The sequence below is a fragment of the Eptesicus fuscus genome, chromosome 3 (assembly GCF_027574615.1).
Source record: "Eptesicus fuscus isolate TK198812 chromosome 3, DD_ASM_mEF_20220401, whole genome shotgun sequence".
Taxonomy (NCBI): Eukaryota; Metazoa; Chordata; class Mammalia; order Chiroptera; family Vespertilionidae; genus Eptesicus; species Eptesicus fuscus.
In genome coordinates, this window is record NC_072475.1 from 51,942,502 (window position 1) to 51,956,742 (window position 14,241).

Below are 14,241 nucleotides of genomic sequence, written 5' to 3' on the forward strand. Positions count from 1 at the left end.
ACTGAGATACTTCAATTCATTCGTGATTTATTCACTCACGCCAGTGTTCCTCTCACCTTGGCCCCAGTCCCTCGATTCTTCCCCTCACCCATGATCACAGTATCAAAACAATCCTAAAATGGGACTGCTGCATTTGAATTTAACACCTCCTGTCATGCCTCTCACCCTCTGCATGCTTTCAGTTACCTCCGGAAGCAGTCCCCCTCACCTGCAAACCCTGCAAACCCAGCACACACCTTGTCAGGTTGCAGCAAGCCCTGGTACCTAGAGCCATTTGTTTGCTTGCCCTCACAAACACTTGGTGGCCAAGCAGTCCTATCTTTAACCTCCAGCAGAAAACTCAAGTGGGTAACCGGAAAGCAGGAGCCAGGTCCCATCAGTACCTGTGACTGAATCCAGCATGTGGGCTCACCCCTCTCATCTAGGCTTAGTCAAGTCTTACAGAATGGGCTCTACTGAGATCCAAACACATTAGCTATTTGTTAGATGAACTCATTCCTGGAACCTAGCAGATATTCAAAGTCTGGTTGATTCAAAGGGAACCCGGCTGGTGTGGCTCAGTGGTTGAGCATCAACCCGTGTACCAAAAGGTCGCTGGTTCGAATCCCGGTCAGGGCACATGCCCAGTTGTGGGCTCGATCCCCAGTGGGGAGCATGCAGGAGACAGCCGACCAGTGTTTCTCATTGATGTTTTCATCTCTTTCCCTTCTCTAAAAAATCAATAAAAACATGTAAGAAAGGGAAAGGGAAAAGAGGATGAAGATTTATATTTCACAAAGAGTGCTCTGTGAACTTCAAATTTTCAGAACAAACTCTGGGCATGTCAAGTCTGTGCATAAGGACCCAAAGTCTGAGCTCCATTCCAAGCCATGACAGAGACCAGCCAAGGGCAGTGGCAGCTCCTGGTTCCACGCTTTCTTGGGCAGACCCAGCAGAAGCTTCAACTCCTGCCATGGGTGTCATTGCTAGTTGATCTCTGCTCAGTTCCTGACAGCTGACTTTGGGGTCTGAGCTGTTGATGTGGCTCCAAAAAGTATTACTCATCAGAAGTCAAGTCCACTGGCCTCATAGGACACCTTTGCATCTGGGATCTAAGCATCTTCACGTTGTCTTTATTCCCTTCAAGGTTTATATCTTCGGGGTCGCGCTGTGGAGAAAAGACACAAAAGGTTCCTTGGAGGAACAGACCCTTCTTAGTTCCTACTGTCCCCCAACAACAGCTCCAATCCTGGTTCTATGGCCCAGGTATACACAAGGACTAACAGGTAGTAGGGTTAGTAACCAGGCCTGTGTTTCCAGGACCTACTAGGACAAGCATAATTTTAAATAAAGGAATTAATGCACAGCCACCCTGAACAGACCAGCCCCACCCTCTTTTTCCCTGTAGTCACCAAGTCCTTCTCTAGTGAGACTGAGTAATATTCTCTTTTTTGTTGTTGTTAATCTTCTCCCAGGAGTATTTTTCCATTGAGAGAGTGGAAGGGAGGGGGAAAGACATAAAGAGAGAAACCTCATGTGAGGGAGACATATCAATTGGTTGCCTCCCACACTCACCCAGACCAGGACTGAGGATCAAGCCTACAACCGAGGTATGTGCCCTTGACCGGAATTGAACCCAGGACCCTTCAGTCTGAGGGCTGATGTTCTATGCACTGAGCCAAACTGGTTAGGGCTGAGTCATATTCTCTTTATCCTAAGCATGCCCACCTCCACGCCTAATTCATTCCTGGAAAATACCAAGCAAACACAACCCATTCTTTATGGTCCAGGTGAGTACCTCCTGTTCCAGGAAGTCTACCCTGACTGCTTATGCCCATTGAGCTCTCACCCCCTTCTCTCTTAGTACTGCCTATGCCACTCATTTGCAGCAGAGCATGGACAGCCCTGCCCTCTCTCTGGGCGTCTCCCTTGTCCTCAGGTAGATGATGAGCTCCTTAAGAGCAGGGCACTGGCTGTCCTTCCTCCCCACCCATGGTATTTCCTCTAAACTTGAGATCAGTAGACTTGCCAAAAACAAACACTTAAAATCTAACTCATAGTCACAAGCCCATTAATATTTCATTGCTGTCAGACCAGTATGGAAAATTGCCATTTGCAGGGGTAGGAAAGGTTAAAAAAGAGGTGGGCACACAGAACTGGTGAAGCTATTTGCAGTTTTCCTATTGCTCTGATTGGATGGCTAAGAGAGGGAACTTTGCATGTGGACCAAGAGAAGGGAACCCTTAGTGTTTACAGCCACAAAGGCAAGTGGGGGGTTGGGCTCAAGTCTTCCTTTTGCCACATACTTGCTTTCTCTTCTCCGGGCCTTGGTTTCTCCATATGTTAGTTGGGATACTGGATCAGAAATTAGGTAATATAATCTCTTTTCTTTCTGAGTTTCTATGATGATTCTGAGTCATAGGTCATATTTGATCTCATCATCAAAACACCCAGAAAATAACAAGCAAAGGCCAAGTAGGCTGTATCAGCCGGGGCCAGATTATCTATTTGGGCAAGAAAATACAGTCAGGCATGGACATGCACTCCAAGAAAAATGCTCCACCAGATATTCAAATTTGAGTTGAATCAATCAGTCTAGTTCCTGGAAGTCCGGGATAAGGTTTTCAAGGTTCCCTGAGCCAGATAGTGTCCACGCTATGCCAGGTATAAAACACAAATTATGGCTTTGTTTTAGAAAGAAAGAGAAAAGAGCCTGATTCAATGAGTGAATTACGAGTTCTACTACTTGATGATTAAAAACAGCATCATGTTAAAAAAACCACCTCATCCCCACTAACCATGCAGGCCAGGGACTAAGCTGATTTGGTTGGTACAGATCAGCCCCCCGTACCTGTTTGGGGCTGTGCCAGCCACTCCCAGTGCTTACTTTTCATTCACTTGTGGCTGCAGATTTGAGGGGACATGTCTAAGCAAATTCCTTTCTGACTTTATCAAAGATCCCACATAAAAGAGCTTCCCAGCCCCTCAGCCTCTGGGGTCCAGTTGCCCCTTGGTGGAGTCAGGGACTGTTTCCTGAGGATGGACAGTGTGCCTTTTGATGAATTCTGTTTTCCAGCTGAGGCTCACGTTCTAGATGACAGTTCTGAGTGTCCTCACCTGAAGGGCCCAGGGTGCTCAGCTCAAAGGCTGACGCTGGTAACCCACCCTAGACCCTCTCTCTGGGTTGAGAGCTAAGGTTTGGCCCTGATGTTTCAGAACCGCTGCTCCAATTCTCGCTACACCTGACCAATCCAGCTTCCTGCAGACAGAGACAGCCTGCCACTTTGATCAAGCGAACTCTTTGAAGTGGGTTAGGCTGTCAAAAACATTTTAAGTCTCTTCTGATTCCCCAGAATAATGTGTTTTAATACTTCATTTTAAGGAATAAAAACATTGCTGGAATCCAGACATAAAGAGAATTTGAGCAAAAGATGGCTTACTGTCTTATCAGAAACAATTCTGGGAGACAACAGGCACAGGTAGTTGTCAAAAAACGTGCTCATTCGTCCCTTGGAGGCAGGGAGGCATGGAGACAGCAGCCAGCTGATCAAGGTCTCCGGATGACAATGTTTATCTCAACTACTGCAGCCACTCCCAGCACCACTACCATTAGCAACCTGGGGTTATTCTGCTTGTTCATACACCTCTTTTCCAAGCCACGTTTCTTCCTCGGGTTACACATCTTCTCTGAGTCCCTATTAGATGGTTTGGACAAAGCGGAAAGAACTCTGAACTGAGAGAACCCGGAAAATCCCCTGATCCTATAAGACTCACCTCTCATTTTCACATTCCTTTTTTCCCCTAAAGGAATCTGGCATGGTCCCAGCCATCCAAGGGGCGGGAGGTGGGGGTGGAGGGGTGGGGTGGAGGGTGGGGAGGGGTGCCTAACAAAAACAGGAACTGAAGTCAAGCCACAGGAAGTCCCTCCTGGAATAGAGAGAGAGCATAACTGTCCATACCTGCTTCCAGCTTAGGGCCTCCCAACACTTGTGCTGCAGAATAAAAAGAGACGTAGGAAAGTCTGATAGATTCCGCCCCCGTTACAGAGCAAAGCAGGCCTCGGCACCTGCCCTGACTGCTCAGAGAGCCAGGAGGCAGGCCCTCGGATGCTCTGAGGGCAAAGGGAGAGCTGACTTCAGCGAGCAGGAAGGCAGCAGCTACTAGCAGCTACAACTGAGTTAAATGATCAATAGGATAATTGTGATAATTATGAAGGGCTGCAGGTCCTGGGAAAAATTATAACCCATACAGATGTTTAAATTACTATTATTAGAAATTATTATTACCAGGTGTAATAATGATAATAAATCTTCCATTTATTAACCACATGATGGAGATGAGTCAACTCAAAACCACAAAACTAAGAAAGAGAGATGCAAATAAAATCCCCACCTTGAAAATATGGGATATTTGCTACCAGCCAAGATTCATTTTTAATCAGCCTTTACTGCACGGTTGGTTCCACCCCAAGCCTCAAATATGTCTGAGTCAGTTGAAGGGCGGCTTCTCGGCCTGCTCTTGTCCTCCGGCACGGCATGCGGTGCCTGGGAGACGTGTTCTGACAGAGCTATGAATCTACAAATGTCAGTTATACTGATCCTTGAATGTCCATTAAGTGGAACAGCTGCCAATCTGAGCAGTCCACAGAATTTGGCATTGTTGTCACATTAAAACCACGTTTCTACTGTTCAATTATTTTACATTTCCACTTTAAACAACTTTTTAATTATAAGACTTTTTAGTCTTACACTAAAGAATAACCTCATAAAGAATAACCTCATAAACACCTATGGATACATCCTGTCTTATTTGCTCTAGCTCCTCAAATTCTTTTATTGGCTGAAGTATTTTAAAGTAACTAATTTCATCTGTAAATACTTCAATATGTATCTCACTGATAAGGACATTTAAAGAAATTCTAAGCACAATATAATTATTATACCTAACAAAATTAGTAATAATTCCATAGCATTCATATTTTAATGACATCCTGATGGGGGTTATAAACAGAAAAAAAATTAATTGGAGAAGACACAAAATTACTAAAAATTATGGTTACACACACATTGCAAAAGACAGAAATGTTGATGACAACATAGGGGTTCAAAAAGTTAAATAACTTTTACAAATAAATACAGATGTTTATGCAAAATATGAATGATAATCTATGGTTACTGTAGTGAGTGAGTGTTTTGTTTGTTTAAAAAATTACTAAATGCAATGTGATATGCTGGATTGTATACTGGAACAGAATAAGAATATGGATGAAAAACTAGTGAAATCTAAATAAAACCTGTAGTATAGTTAATAGTAATGTACTGATGTCAATTTCTTAGTTTTGATAAATGTAGCACGGTTTTTGTAAGATGTTAACATTAGAGGAAACTGGTCAAAATATACAGGGACTCTCTGTACTACCTCTGCAACTTTTTTGTAAATGTAAAGTTATTCCAAAATAAAAGTTTACTTAAAGCCGAGCAAACAAACAAGCAAACAAATAAAGGAGCTTAAGAGTCCCCCCAACTGGGTTGAAATGAAACCTTTACACTTCTTTCCAAATCTTCAGCATCACAGGCAATCTAAAATTTAAGAACAGCGCCCTCTAGTGGAGATAGTAGCAGGATTTCTTTTAAAATTTAAGTCAATGATGAGAATGTGCCTGAGTACAATTAACCCAAATCTTTGCAACCGAGGTCTCCCCCCGAGCCCCCAAAATAAAAATAAATAACATTTTATAGTCGTTTCCATACTTTTAGAGCAAAATATGTTCATTTTTGTATAAGATTTTTTTCAAAAAAAACAAACTAAAGATCATCCATAGTTCTATTTTTACAAGAGTCTTTATGAAGGTATTTAATAGCCCTTATACACACACACACACTCCAAATTGTGCAAATGGCTGTTCTACTTTAAAATGTAATTAATATTTCCATATACGTTTGTGACCCACAGCTTATATAGTACTTCAATTCACCCCATTTCTAAAAAAACACATTTTGTCATATGCTTCTGAAACCAAGAGGCATGCTGTAGCCCTTGTCCACAGGACATGTGGTAACTTTTCCTTTGTTCCTGAAGACTGAGGTATGTCTTAGTCATTGGAAAATGGTCAATTTCCAGGCTTACATTTTAGACTATGGGAGCTGGATTGGTCAGGTGTAGCAAGCCCAACTCCCACCTCCTACCTTTGGGGAGCAGTGACTTCCCAACATGGGAGAGGTGAGATGTTGCTGCACTCAGGCTAGATTATAAAGGTTTTTTGTTTCTTCTGATTACAAAAAACCAGAGATGCACCAGCTACAGTTCTCTCAATCTGTTTAAGCAGATTTCTGCCGGAAGCTAATTCCAGCATGTCATAGATGCAAGAAGTTTCATCAAAACGTTGATGGAACCTTGAGGATTGACCTGCTGAAAATGGCTAAGGGCATTCCCCCACACCTAAAGATTTGCATAGATGATTGCTTGTTGCCAGACAGCTGAGGGCATTTTAATCTACATGTTATTGCCTCCTACTTGCCAAACACCTGAACAGCTGTAGACAGTTCCCCAATCTGACGATGGATTCTGTATACTAAACCTTGGCCTTTGATGTATAAATCTACCTTGCCTTAGGACAATCTACACCAATAAAAGAGTAAGATGCAAATTGACCATACCTTCGTGATGCCCACCAGCCAATCAGGAGTGAGTATGCAAATTAACCCAACAAAGATGCTGGGTTAATTTGCATACACAGGCACCGCCCCAGGCGCTCCGGGCCTCTGGGCAGCGTGGGAAGGCAGAAAGGTGGCTCTGGGCTGGAGCGAAGGCGGTGCTGACAGCCAAGGGAAGGAAGGCCCGTTCTTGCATGAATCTTCGTGCATTGGGCCTCTAGTTTGTGTTAATAAAGAGCAAGGGGTCCTGAGACAGAAAGGATTTGGTTCCTTTAGCTAAGTCTTCTCTGGCTCCCCAAAATACCTTCCAAAATTATGTTTCATCTCTGGACTCTTTAATAATTTACCTCAGCCCTTTCTCCAGATTCCTGAACCCTTCAAGATGCTGGATTAAGACCCCCGGCAGATTTCCTTTTGATCTGGTACTTTACAGACTTCTAAACATTCCACCTTATGTCTCAAAATCTCATCCTTTCTATTTCTTTTTTAAAAACCTGCACAATATTTATAGCTTGTTAATTAAGGACTTCTTTGACACTCTGAATCAAGCACTGTGTTTCACCCCAAACACTTTCTTTCCTCCTCTCTAATGGCACAAACTTCCCACACTGCTCTTCCTTCCCAGGCTGCTGTGGGGAAAATGGGATGTGAGATGAGAAAATGCCTCACACCCCGTGAGGTGCTGTGTGAAAGGCCCATCGTGACCTGGATCAGCGAGAGGGAAGTTCTGACCCACAGCGGGGTGGTTTCCTTTATAAAGATGACACACAGTTTCACTTCAGGGACATCTGAAGGGAGGGGACAAAAGGGCCAAGACGGAGAAGCCACGTGTAATAAAATGGAGGGCAGCAGGGGTCGGGAGCAGCACCTCCAACATCAGTCACAAGGAGATGCAAAGACTGCTTCAGGCCAAATCCCAGGACCACCCGCGGGAAAGGCCTTGGCAACCTTGGCTCCTGTTCCTGATTTCTTAAAACGAATTTTCCCCAGTTTTATTAAGATACAGTTGATCTATCACATTGTATGTTCCTAAATTTTTGGAGGAAATTCTGCTGCTCAAATGCTGCTCAGAAGAACTGAAGAAGAGGTCTAGGGAAGGGGCCAGAAATGCGAACAATCAAGTTTGATTTGGGAACAGGATTGCCAGAGGAAACACAGGGTGCTCAGTGAAATCTGAATTTCAGATAACAAATAATGCTTCAGTGTGGGTAAGCTCCTCTAAGATTCAAATTGCATGGGATGTCCTGTGTTTTTTTGCCAGTGAAATCTAGCAACCTTACTCTGGAGTGCAGGGAAGGCTTCCCGGAGGAGGCAGGATTTAGCCAGTGCCTTGAAGGGCAGGAGGAGAGGACTGAACTAAGCAAAGAAACCCAGAGAAAAGGAAGCTGGCCAGATGTGAGAGTACAACCTGGAGAGCTGGCCCAGGGCCAGAGGACTCGGTGCCCTGGAGGTCAGGCTAAAGGTTCAGACTTAAACATAAGCAGTCAGGAGCCACAGAAGCCTTAGAGCAGGGAGACTGTGGGGCTGAGTGTTGGGAAGCTCCTGGGTAGGACAGCAATAAAAGGAGAGATGGAGGTGGGATCTCAGTCAGGAGCACCTGCATTGGTTCAAGTGGAAGGAGATGGGGGGGCAGAGGTATCCCAGGCGGCACCTGGGCAGACCCAGCAGCCTGAGCTGCTGTACTAACAAGGACATTAGCAAGCTTGGTAGGTGGTTGATCCTTTTGTTTGCTTGATAAAAGTCTATCTACAGCTAAGAATTGACTCAGGAAAGAGATCCAAGATGGCAGCGTAGATAAACATCTGGGCTGCTGTCGTCCACAAAAATTTCCAAAACTACAACTAAAAGACAGAACGTCTATCACCCAGAACCACAGGAAAGCTGGCTGAGCAGAACCTCTACAACTAGACTGAAAGAGACGGGCGCAATCAGGGCACAAACGCTGAAACACTGAGGTACAGGGGAGCGCACGGGTGATACGAACTGGCGGCAGAGCCCAGCTGGAGACGGGCATTGCTTTCTTCAATCCGAAGAGAGACAAGCTCCCAATCTCTCTGAAATCCAGTTTCTGGGGAGAGACTGGGATGTCTACCATTGGGTTGGAGTGAGGGTGGCTTACTAGCAGAGCTGCATGGAGGTAGAATTGTTGGCTGTGCCGGGGCGCAAGATGGCGAGGACGCGGTCGGAGGCATGGGGAAGCGGTTGGAGGCGGCTCACTGCCAGTCATTGCTGTTTGCCACGCCCTAGCCTAGTGACACCCTGAGACTCCGCCCCGCACAATCTACAAACACACCCAAGCTCCTAGCAGCAGCTTTTGCATATGAATGGCCTTCTCTATTGCAGTTTAAACTAGTAAACTTGCAACCCGATACAGACAGCTCCAAGGACTCCAAGCTCCAAGCAGGGAGGAGAGGACAGCAGTTCTCACTGTAGCTCCTGCAGGGTAGCCTCAGACAGCAGCTGAACTGCACCCCATTGGAGATTCAGAAGCCAATGCACCTAATGGTCAGTGTGAGGCACCAGATTTCAACTCCTCACATCCATAAGTGACACATTCGGGAGGCGGACTCAGTGAGCACCAAAGCCCCACTCAAACAAGCCCTGCACCACAAGCGTGTCTCCAGCGCAGCAGTGCTTCCATTATAGACACAGCAGGTCCTCACAGCCAATTGGCCTGGAGGTCAATTTCTCCCAGTGTACCAACAGCAATCAAGGCTTTTAGCTACACCAAGACTTTCCACTCAGCCCACAAAGGGGTGTACCAAGAGCGACCACCTAGGGTGATTGGGGAAGCTGAGCTACCGGCCCCTATAGGTCACTGACCACACAAAGCCACTCCATCAACACAGGGAGGCAGCCAAAATGCGGAGACACCGAAGTATGTCATGAATAGAAGAGATAGAGGAAAGTAAACTAATGGACAACACAGTGTTCAGAACCACATTTATAAGGTTACTCAAGAATCTTCTAAAAACCGCTGAGAAACTTGAAGAGACCTTCAAGGACCTTAATGAGAATACCAAAAAAATGGAAAAGGACCAGTCAGAAATTATGCACACACTGTCTGAAATAAAGAATATACAGAAACTCAACTGTAGACCACCGTACCCGAAGAGTCAAACCAAAGATCTGGAATATGAGGAAGCAAAAAACACCCAACCAGAGAGGGGGAAAGAAAGAAGAATCCAAAAGTGTGAGGATAGCGTAAGGAGCCTCTGGGACGGCTTTAAGCTTACCAACATCCAAATTTTGGGGGTGCCAGAAGAAGAGAGAGAGCAAGATACTGAAAACCTACTTGAAGAAATAATGACAGAAACTTCCCCCACCTGGTGAAAGAAATAGACTTACAAGTTCAGGAAGCGCACAGAACCCCAAACAAGAGGAATCCAAAGAGGACCACACCAAGACACATCATAATTAAAATGCCACGGGCAAAAGACAAAGAGAGAATCTTGAAAGCAGCAAGAGAAAAACAGTTAGTTACCTACAAGGGAGTACCCATACAACTGTCAGCTGATTTCTCAACAGAAACTATGCAGGCCAGACTGGGAGTGGCAAGAAATATTCAAAGTGATGAATAGCAAGAACCTACAACCAAGATTACTCTACCCAGCAAAGCTATCATTCAGAATTGAAGGTCAGACTAAGAGCTTCACAGACAAGAAAAAGCTAAAGGAGTTCATCACCACCAAACCAGGATTACATGAAATGCTGAAGGGTATTCTTTAAGAAGAGGAAGAAGAAAAAAAAAGGTAAAGGTAAAAATTATGAACAACAAAAAGACATCAAATACATACCTACCAACAAGTGAATCTAAAAATCAAGTGAATAAAAAAATCTGAAGAACAGAATGGACTGGTGAATATAATAGAATCAGGGACATAGAAAGGGAGGGGACGGACAATTATCAGGGGGAAGGGGGCCTGAGGGGTGCAGGAAGAGATTGGACAAAAATCTTACACCTGTGGATGAAGACAGTGGGGGGGGTAAGGGCATGGGGTGGGGTGGGGAATCAGTTGGAGGGGAGCTATGGGAGGGTGGGAGAGGAACACCTGTAATAATCTGAACAATAAAGATTTATTTAACAAAAAAAAAAAGAATTGACTCAGTGTAACTAACCTCCTCCCACCGCTCAACCACACACTTTTTTTTTTAAATTATTTTTATTTTTTAAATATATTTTATTGATTTTTTACAGAGAGGAAGAGAGAGGGATAGAGAGTTAGAAACATCGATGAGAGAGAAACACCGATCAGCCGCCTCCTGCACACCCCCTACTGGGGATGTGCCCACAACCAAGGTACATGCCCTTGACCGGAATCGAACCTGGGACCCTTGAGTCCGCAGGCCGATGCTCTATCCACTGAACTAAACCGGTTTCAGCCTCAACCACACACTTTGACACTTAAGGTCACATTGCTAAGTGGGACCTTAAAGATCACCCAGTCCAAAGCTGGGGTTTCACGATGAGCATTTATGGGGCCACTGGTCTCCTGTATCAAAGCTCCTTTACATTCGGACCTGGGTGGAGCCTCACATCTCCCTGAACTCATTGTCTCCGCGCACAGAACAGGTCCAGATAAATGAGTGGGTGTTGTCCATTCCATGGCTGAAAGGGGTGGAGTGAGTAGCAAAGCCCACTCCCAGCCCAGTTTCCCCTGCACGACATACAGCACCTTTGGGAGTCTTGCAAAGCCCCGCCAGCACCCCCATTTGGCCCTCACAGTCACTCTAACATAGGCAGGGAAGGTCTCGCGGTTCCCACGTACAGAGGGAGAAGTGAAAACTCAAGAAGTCCAGGGCAAGGCTGCCTGGAAGGGCAGCGAGAGCCTGTGTCCCTCCAACTCCTGATCAGCCCTCTTTCTCCGGCACAGTCCTTTCCTTGGGGTTGGGGGCAGTGGAGCATCTTTCCTCACCCCCAGGGGAGCCAGCTGGCTGCCCCACACATTTCAGGACGTGCTGACTTTCACTCTGTCGTGGCAGGCGATGCCCCCTTCCCGGGGAGGAAATACGTGAGTGGAGAAACCACATCCAAAACGTCACTTTTTGCCTTTGGAACCTATTGGAATGTTCTGGCCTCTTCTTACTTGTATGTATTTTCTCTAACATGAGCACTTTTGTAGTACGTGTGTGTGTATGTTTTTGTGTTTGCTTATTTTTAAAGGAATGATTTGACTTTAAGAATGACAAATGTCCTGCCTTGGCCAGTGTGGCTCAGTTGGTTCGTAACGAAAAGGTCACTGGTTTGATTCCTGGTTTCGGCACAGGCCTGGGTTGCGGGTTTGATCCCCTGTCGGGGTAAGTGCATGCAGGAGGCAACCGATCTATGTTCTCTCTCACAGAAATGTCTCTCTCTCTCTCTCTCTCTCTCTCGTCTCTCTCTCTTCCTCTCTCTCTAAAATTATTTTTTTTTAAATTTAAAAAAGAATGACAAATGTCCAAAGGAATCTGTCCTGGCCTCTGGCGCTGGAAGCAGAGTTTGGAGAGGGAACAAGCAGTCCCGGTTGTCAAGAGCTTAAGGCACAGATAGCAAGACACACAGGCCTGGGACTTGACCCCTTTCAGACAGAACAATCTGGTGTGTGGCTTCATTCCGGGCCCCCCCCCCCCGCCCCCCCCCCACACACACACCCCACAACTGCAAAAGCTCCAGGCAGTCATTCTCCAACATGCAGACTTTGTTCCAATGACAGAAACAACGTCCTTGCTGAATTCCTACAAAGCTTCCCAGGTCTATGACATTACTAGGAAGCAGAGAAGGAAAAAAAGGACTAAATGCACTTTTGTCACAACATTGGACTTAATCCTTTCTTGCACCCCAGAGACTAAAGAAGAAAAGAAAAGAAAGCCTTTAAAAGGCAGAGGAACCGTTTCAATGCCGGAAGAAAGTCAACCCTGCGAACAAAACAGGTGTGGGCGACTCAGGAAAGTGAGGTGGCCGCTCCTGAAAGCCCCGCTCCCTCTGGGCCTCGGCTCCCACCTAGTCCACGGGCGGGTGCAGTCACCCTTTCTCAACGTCTGCTCAGTACGCTCTCCGGATGGCTATGCCAGGAGCCGGGCTGCCCTGTGAGTGAGTGAGCAAATGAATGAGTGGATCCAGTCTCTGTGGAGTGTACCACCTCCTGTGGCGATGTCTGAAAACACACAGCCCCAAGCAGGTGGCCGGAGGCTCCAAGGCCATTCATCGGATGCCTTGCCCAGCCCAGCCAGTGGACTCTTGGGGAAAGCTGAAAATACTCAAGTTCTCAGTCCAGGCGAGCCCCCACAGCCTGCTCGGTCTCTGTCTCAGCCCTTCTCTGGTTCTGCCATCATAGGAATTACTTGCAAATCCCAACGTTTTGTCCTGTGGATTGGATAGGGCACTCCTGGGGGACCCAGGCAGAGCACAGGTAAGTGGAAAGAGTCCTGGGAGAGCCCGCAGGTCTATGGCTCTGAGTCTTTCGGATTTTAGGGTCCACTATGCGTTCAACAAATTTGAGGGGCCTACTTAGGATGGCTAGTGGATTATTTTACCAAATAAGGCCATTAAAACCAAAACAAAACACTCAACAGCAACTACCACATATTCATGATCATCGTTTCATAAAAGGGCATTTTAACACCAAAACGGAACACAAACCCGGAATGAAGGGCAGTCCTCCCCCTGCTGACAGCTCACGTCCACTACACCGTCCTTGTTCTCATTTTCCAGACACAGGCCCGGAGCTGTGGGACTGAGGGGCAGGACAGCCCAGACCTGAGGGCTACACCCGTCAGTGGTATCCAAAAGGTGATGTTTTGTTCACAGATCCCCAAATCAAAGTGAGGTACAGTTTATGGAAGTGCCAAGCTTATACGATCCCAAGTATGACCCTGAGGGCACTAGAGGGCAGCTGGGGTTCCCGGGGTGCGGGTAGGGGGGAGGGGGAGGGGGGAGGGGACACTTCCATGGTCACATGGGTTTGGGAAACACTGAGACTCTTTCAAAGTTTACATATTATTCACGCATTTCTTTGTGTAACTGCATGTGCACGTGATTCTCCGAGACCACGCTGCACTGTGCAGTGTTTCGCTGGGGAAGCTGACCATGGAACCCCTTCTCGGCGCCGGCAGTGGGAACTCCTGGGGCAGGAGGCAGCGGACTCATTCGTTATTCAGCGGGAGAGCGGGAGGGCGGGCGGTGAGCGAGGGCGGACTGGCAAGCTGCAGCGCAAGCACCCAGGGCCCCGCAGGGTCACGGAGGAGGCCGCCCATGCCCCGGCGGGCAGGCAACAGCGGGTACCTCAAGGTCGGAGTTGATGGAGGGGACCTCGGAGGAGCTGCTGGAAGACACGCGGGCGCGGATGACCCGAATCGGAGGGTACGAGGGGGGCTCCTGCAGGGGCACGTCTCCCATGTTCATCTGTCCGTCGCCCGGCAGCCTGGTGGCGCTGCAGCCTGCCTGCAAGGTGTGTGGGGAAGGGCGGGCAGAGACACTTAGTTGACTTCATGTTTTAATTGGCAAAGCACTCACGTGCTCTAGTATTCCAAAGGTAGGAAAGGGTGTAGGTGCAAGCCTGCCTCCACCCTCACGCCCCAGCTGCCCGTTCTCCCCGGAGGGGTTCGTTCCCCCTTCCAGATAGTCTAACGC

The 14,241-nt window shown here is 46.9% G+C and overlaps 1 protein-coding gene across 1 annotated transcript in view; it reads right to left on the reverse strand.

Annotated features, from left to right (window-relative positions):
- Window positions 1-751: 751 nt before the first annotated feature.
- The window catches only part of TMEM44 (transmembrane protein 44), a 33,143-nt gene continuing 19,653 nt past the window's right edge, over window positions 752-14,241 (reverse strand). Inside the window, exons 9-11 of the mRNA XM_054711624.1 lie at window positions 13,894-14,052; window positions 3,939-3,971; window positions 752-1,147 (exon numbers count right to left, since the gene is read on the reverse strand). Coding sequence (XP_054567599.1) covers window positions 1,037-1,147; window positions 3,939-3,971; window positions 13,894-14,052 — 303 coding nt within the window. The 3' untranslated portion in view covers window positions 752-1,036. The remainder of the gene's footprint in view (window positions 1,148-3,938; window positions 3,972-13,893; window positions 14,053-14,241) is intronic.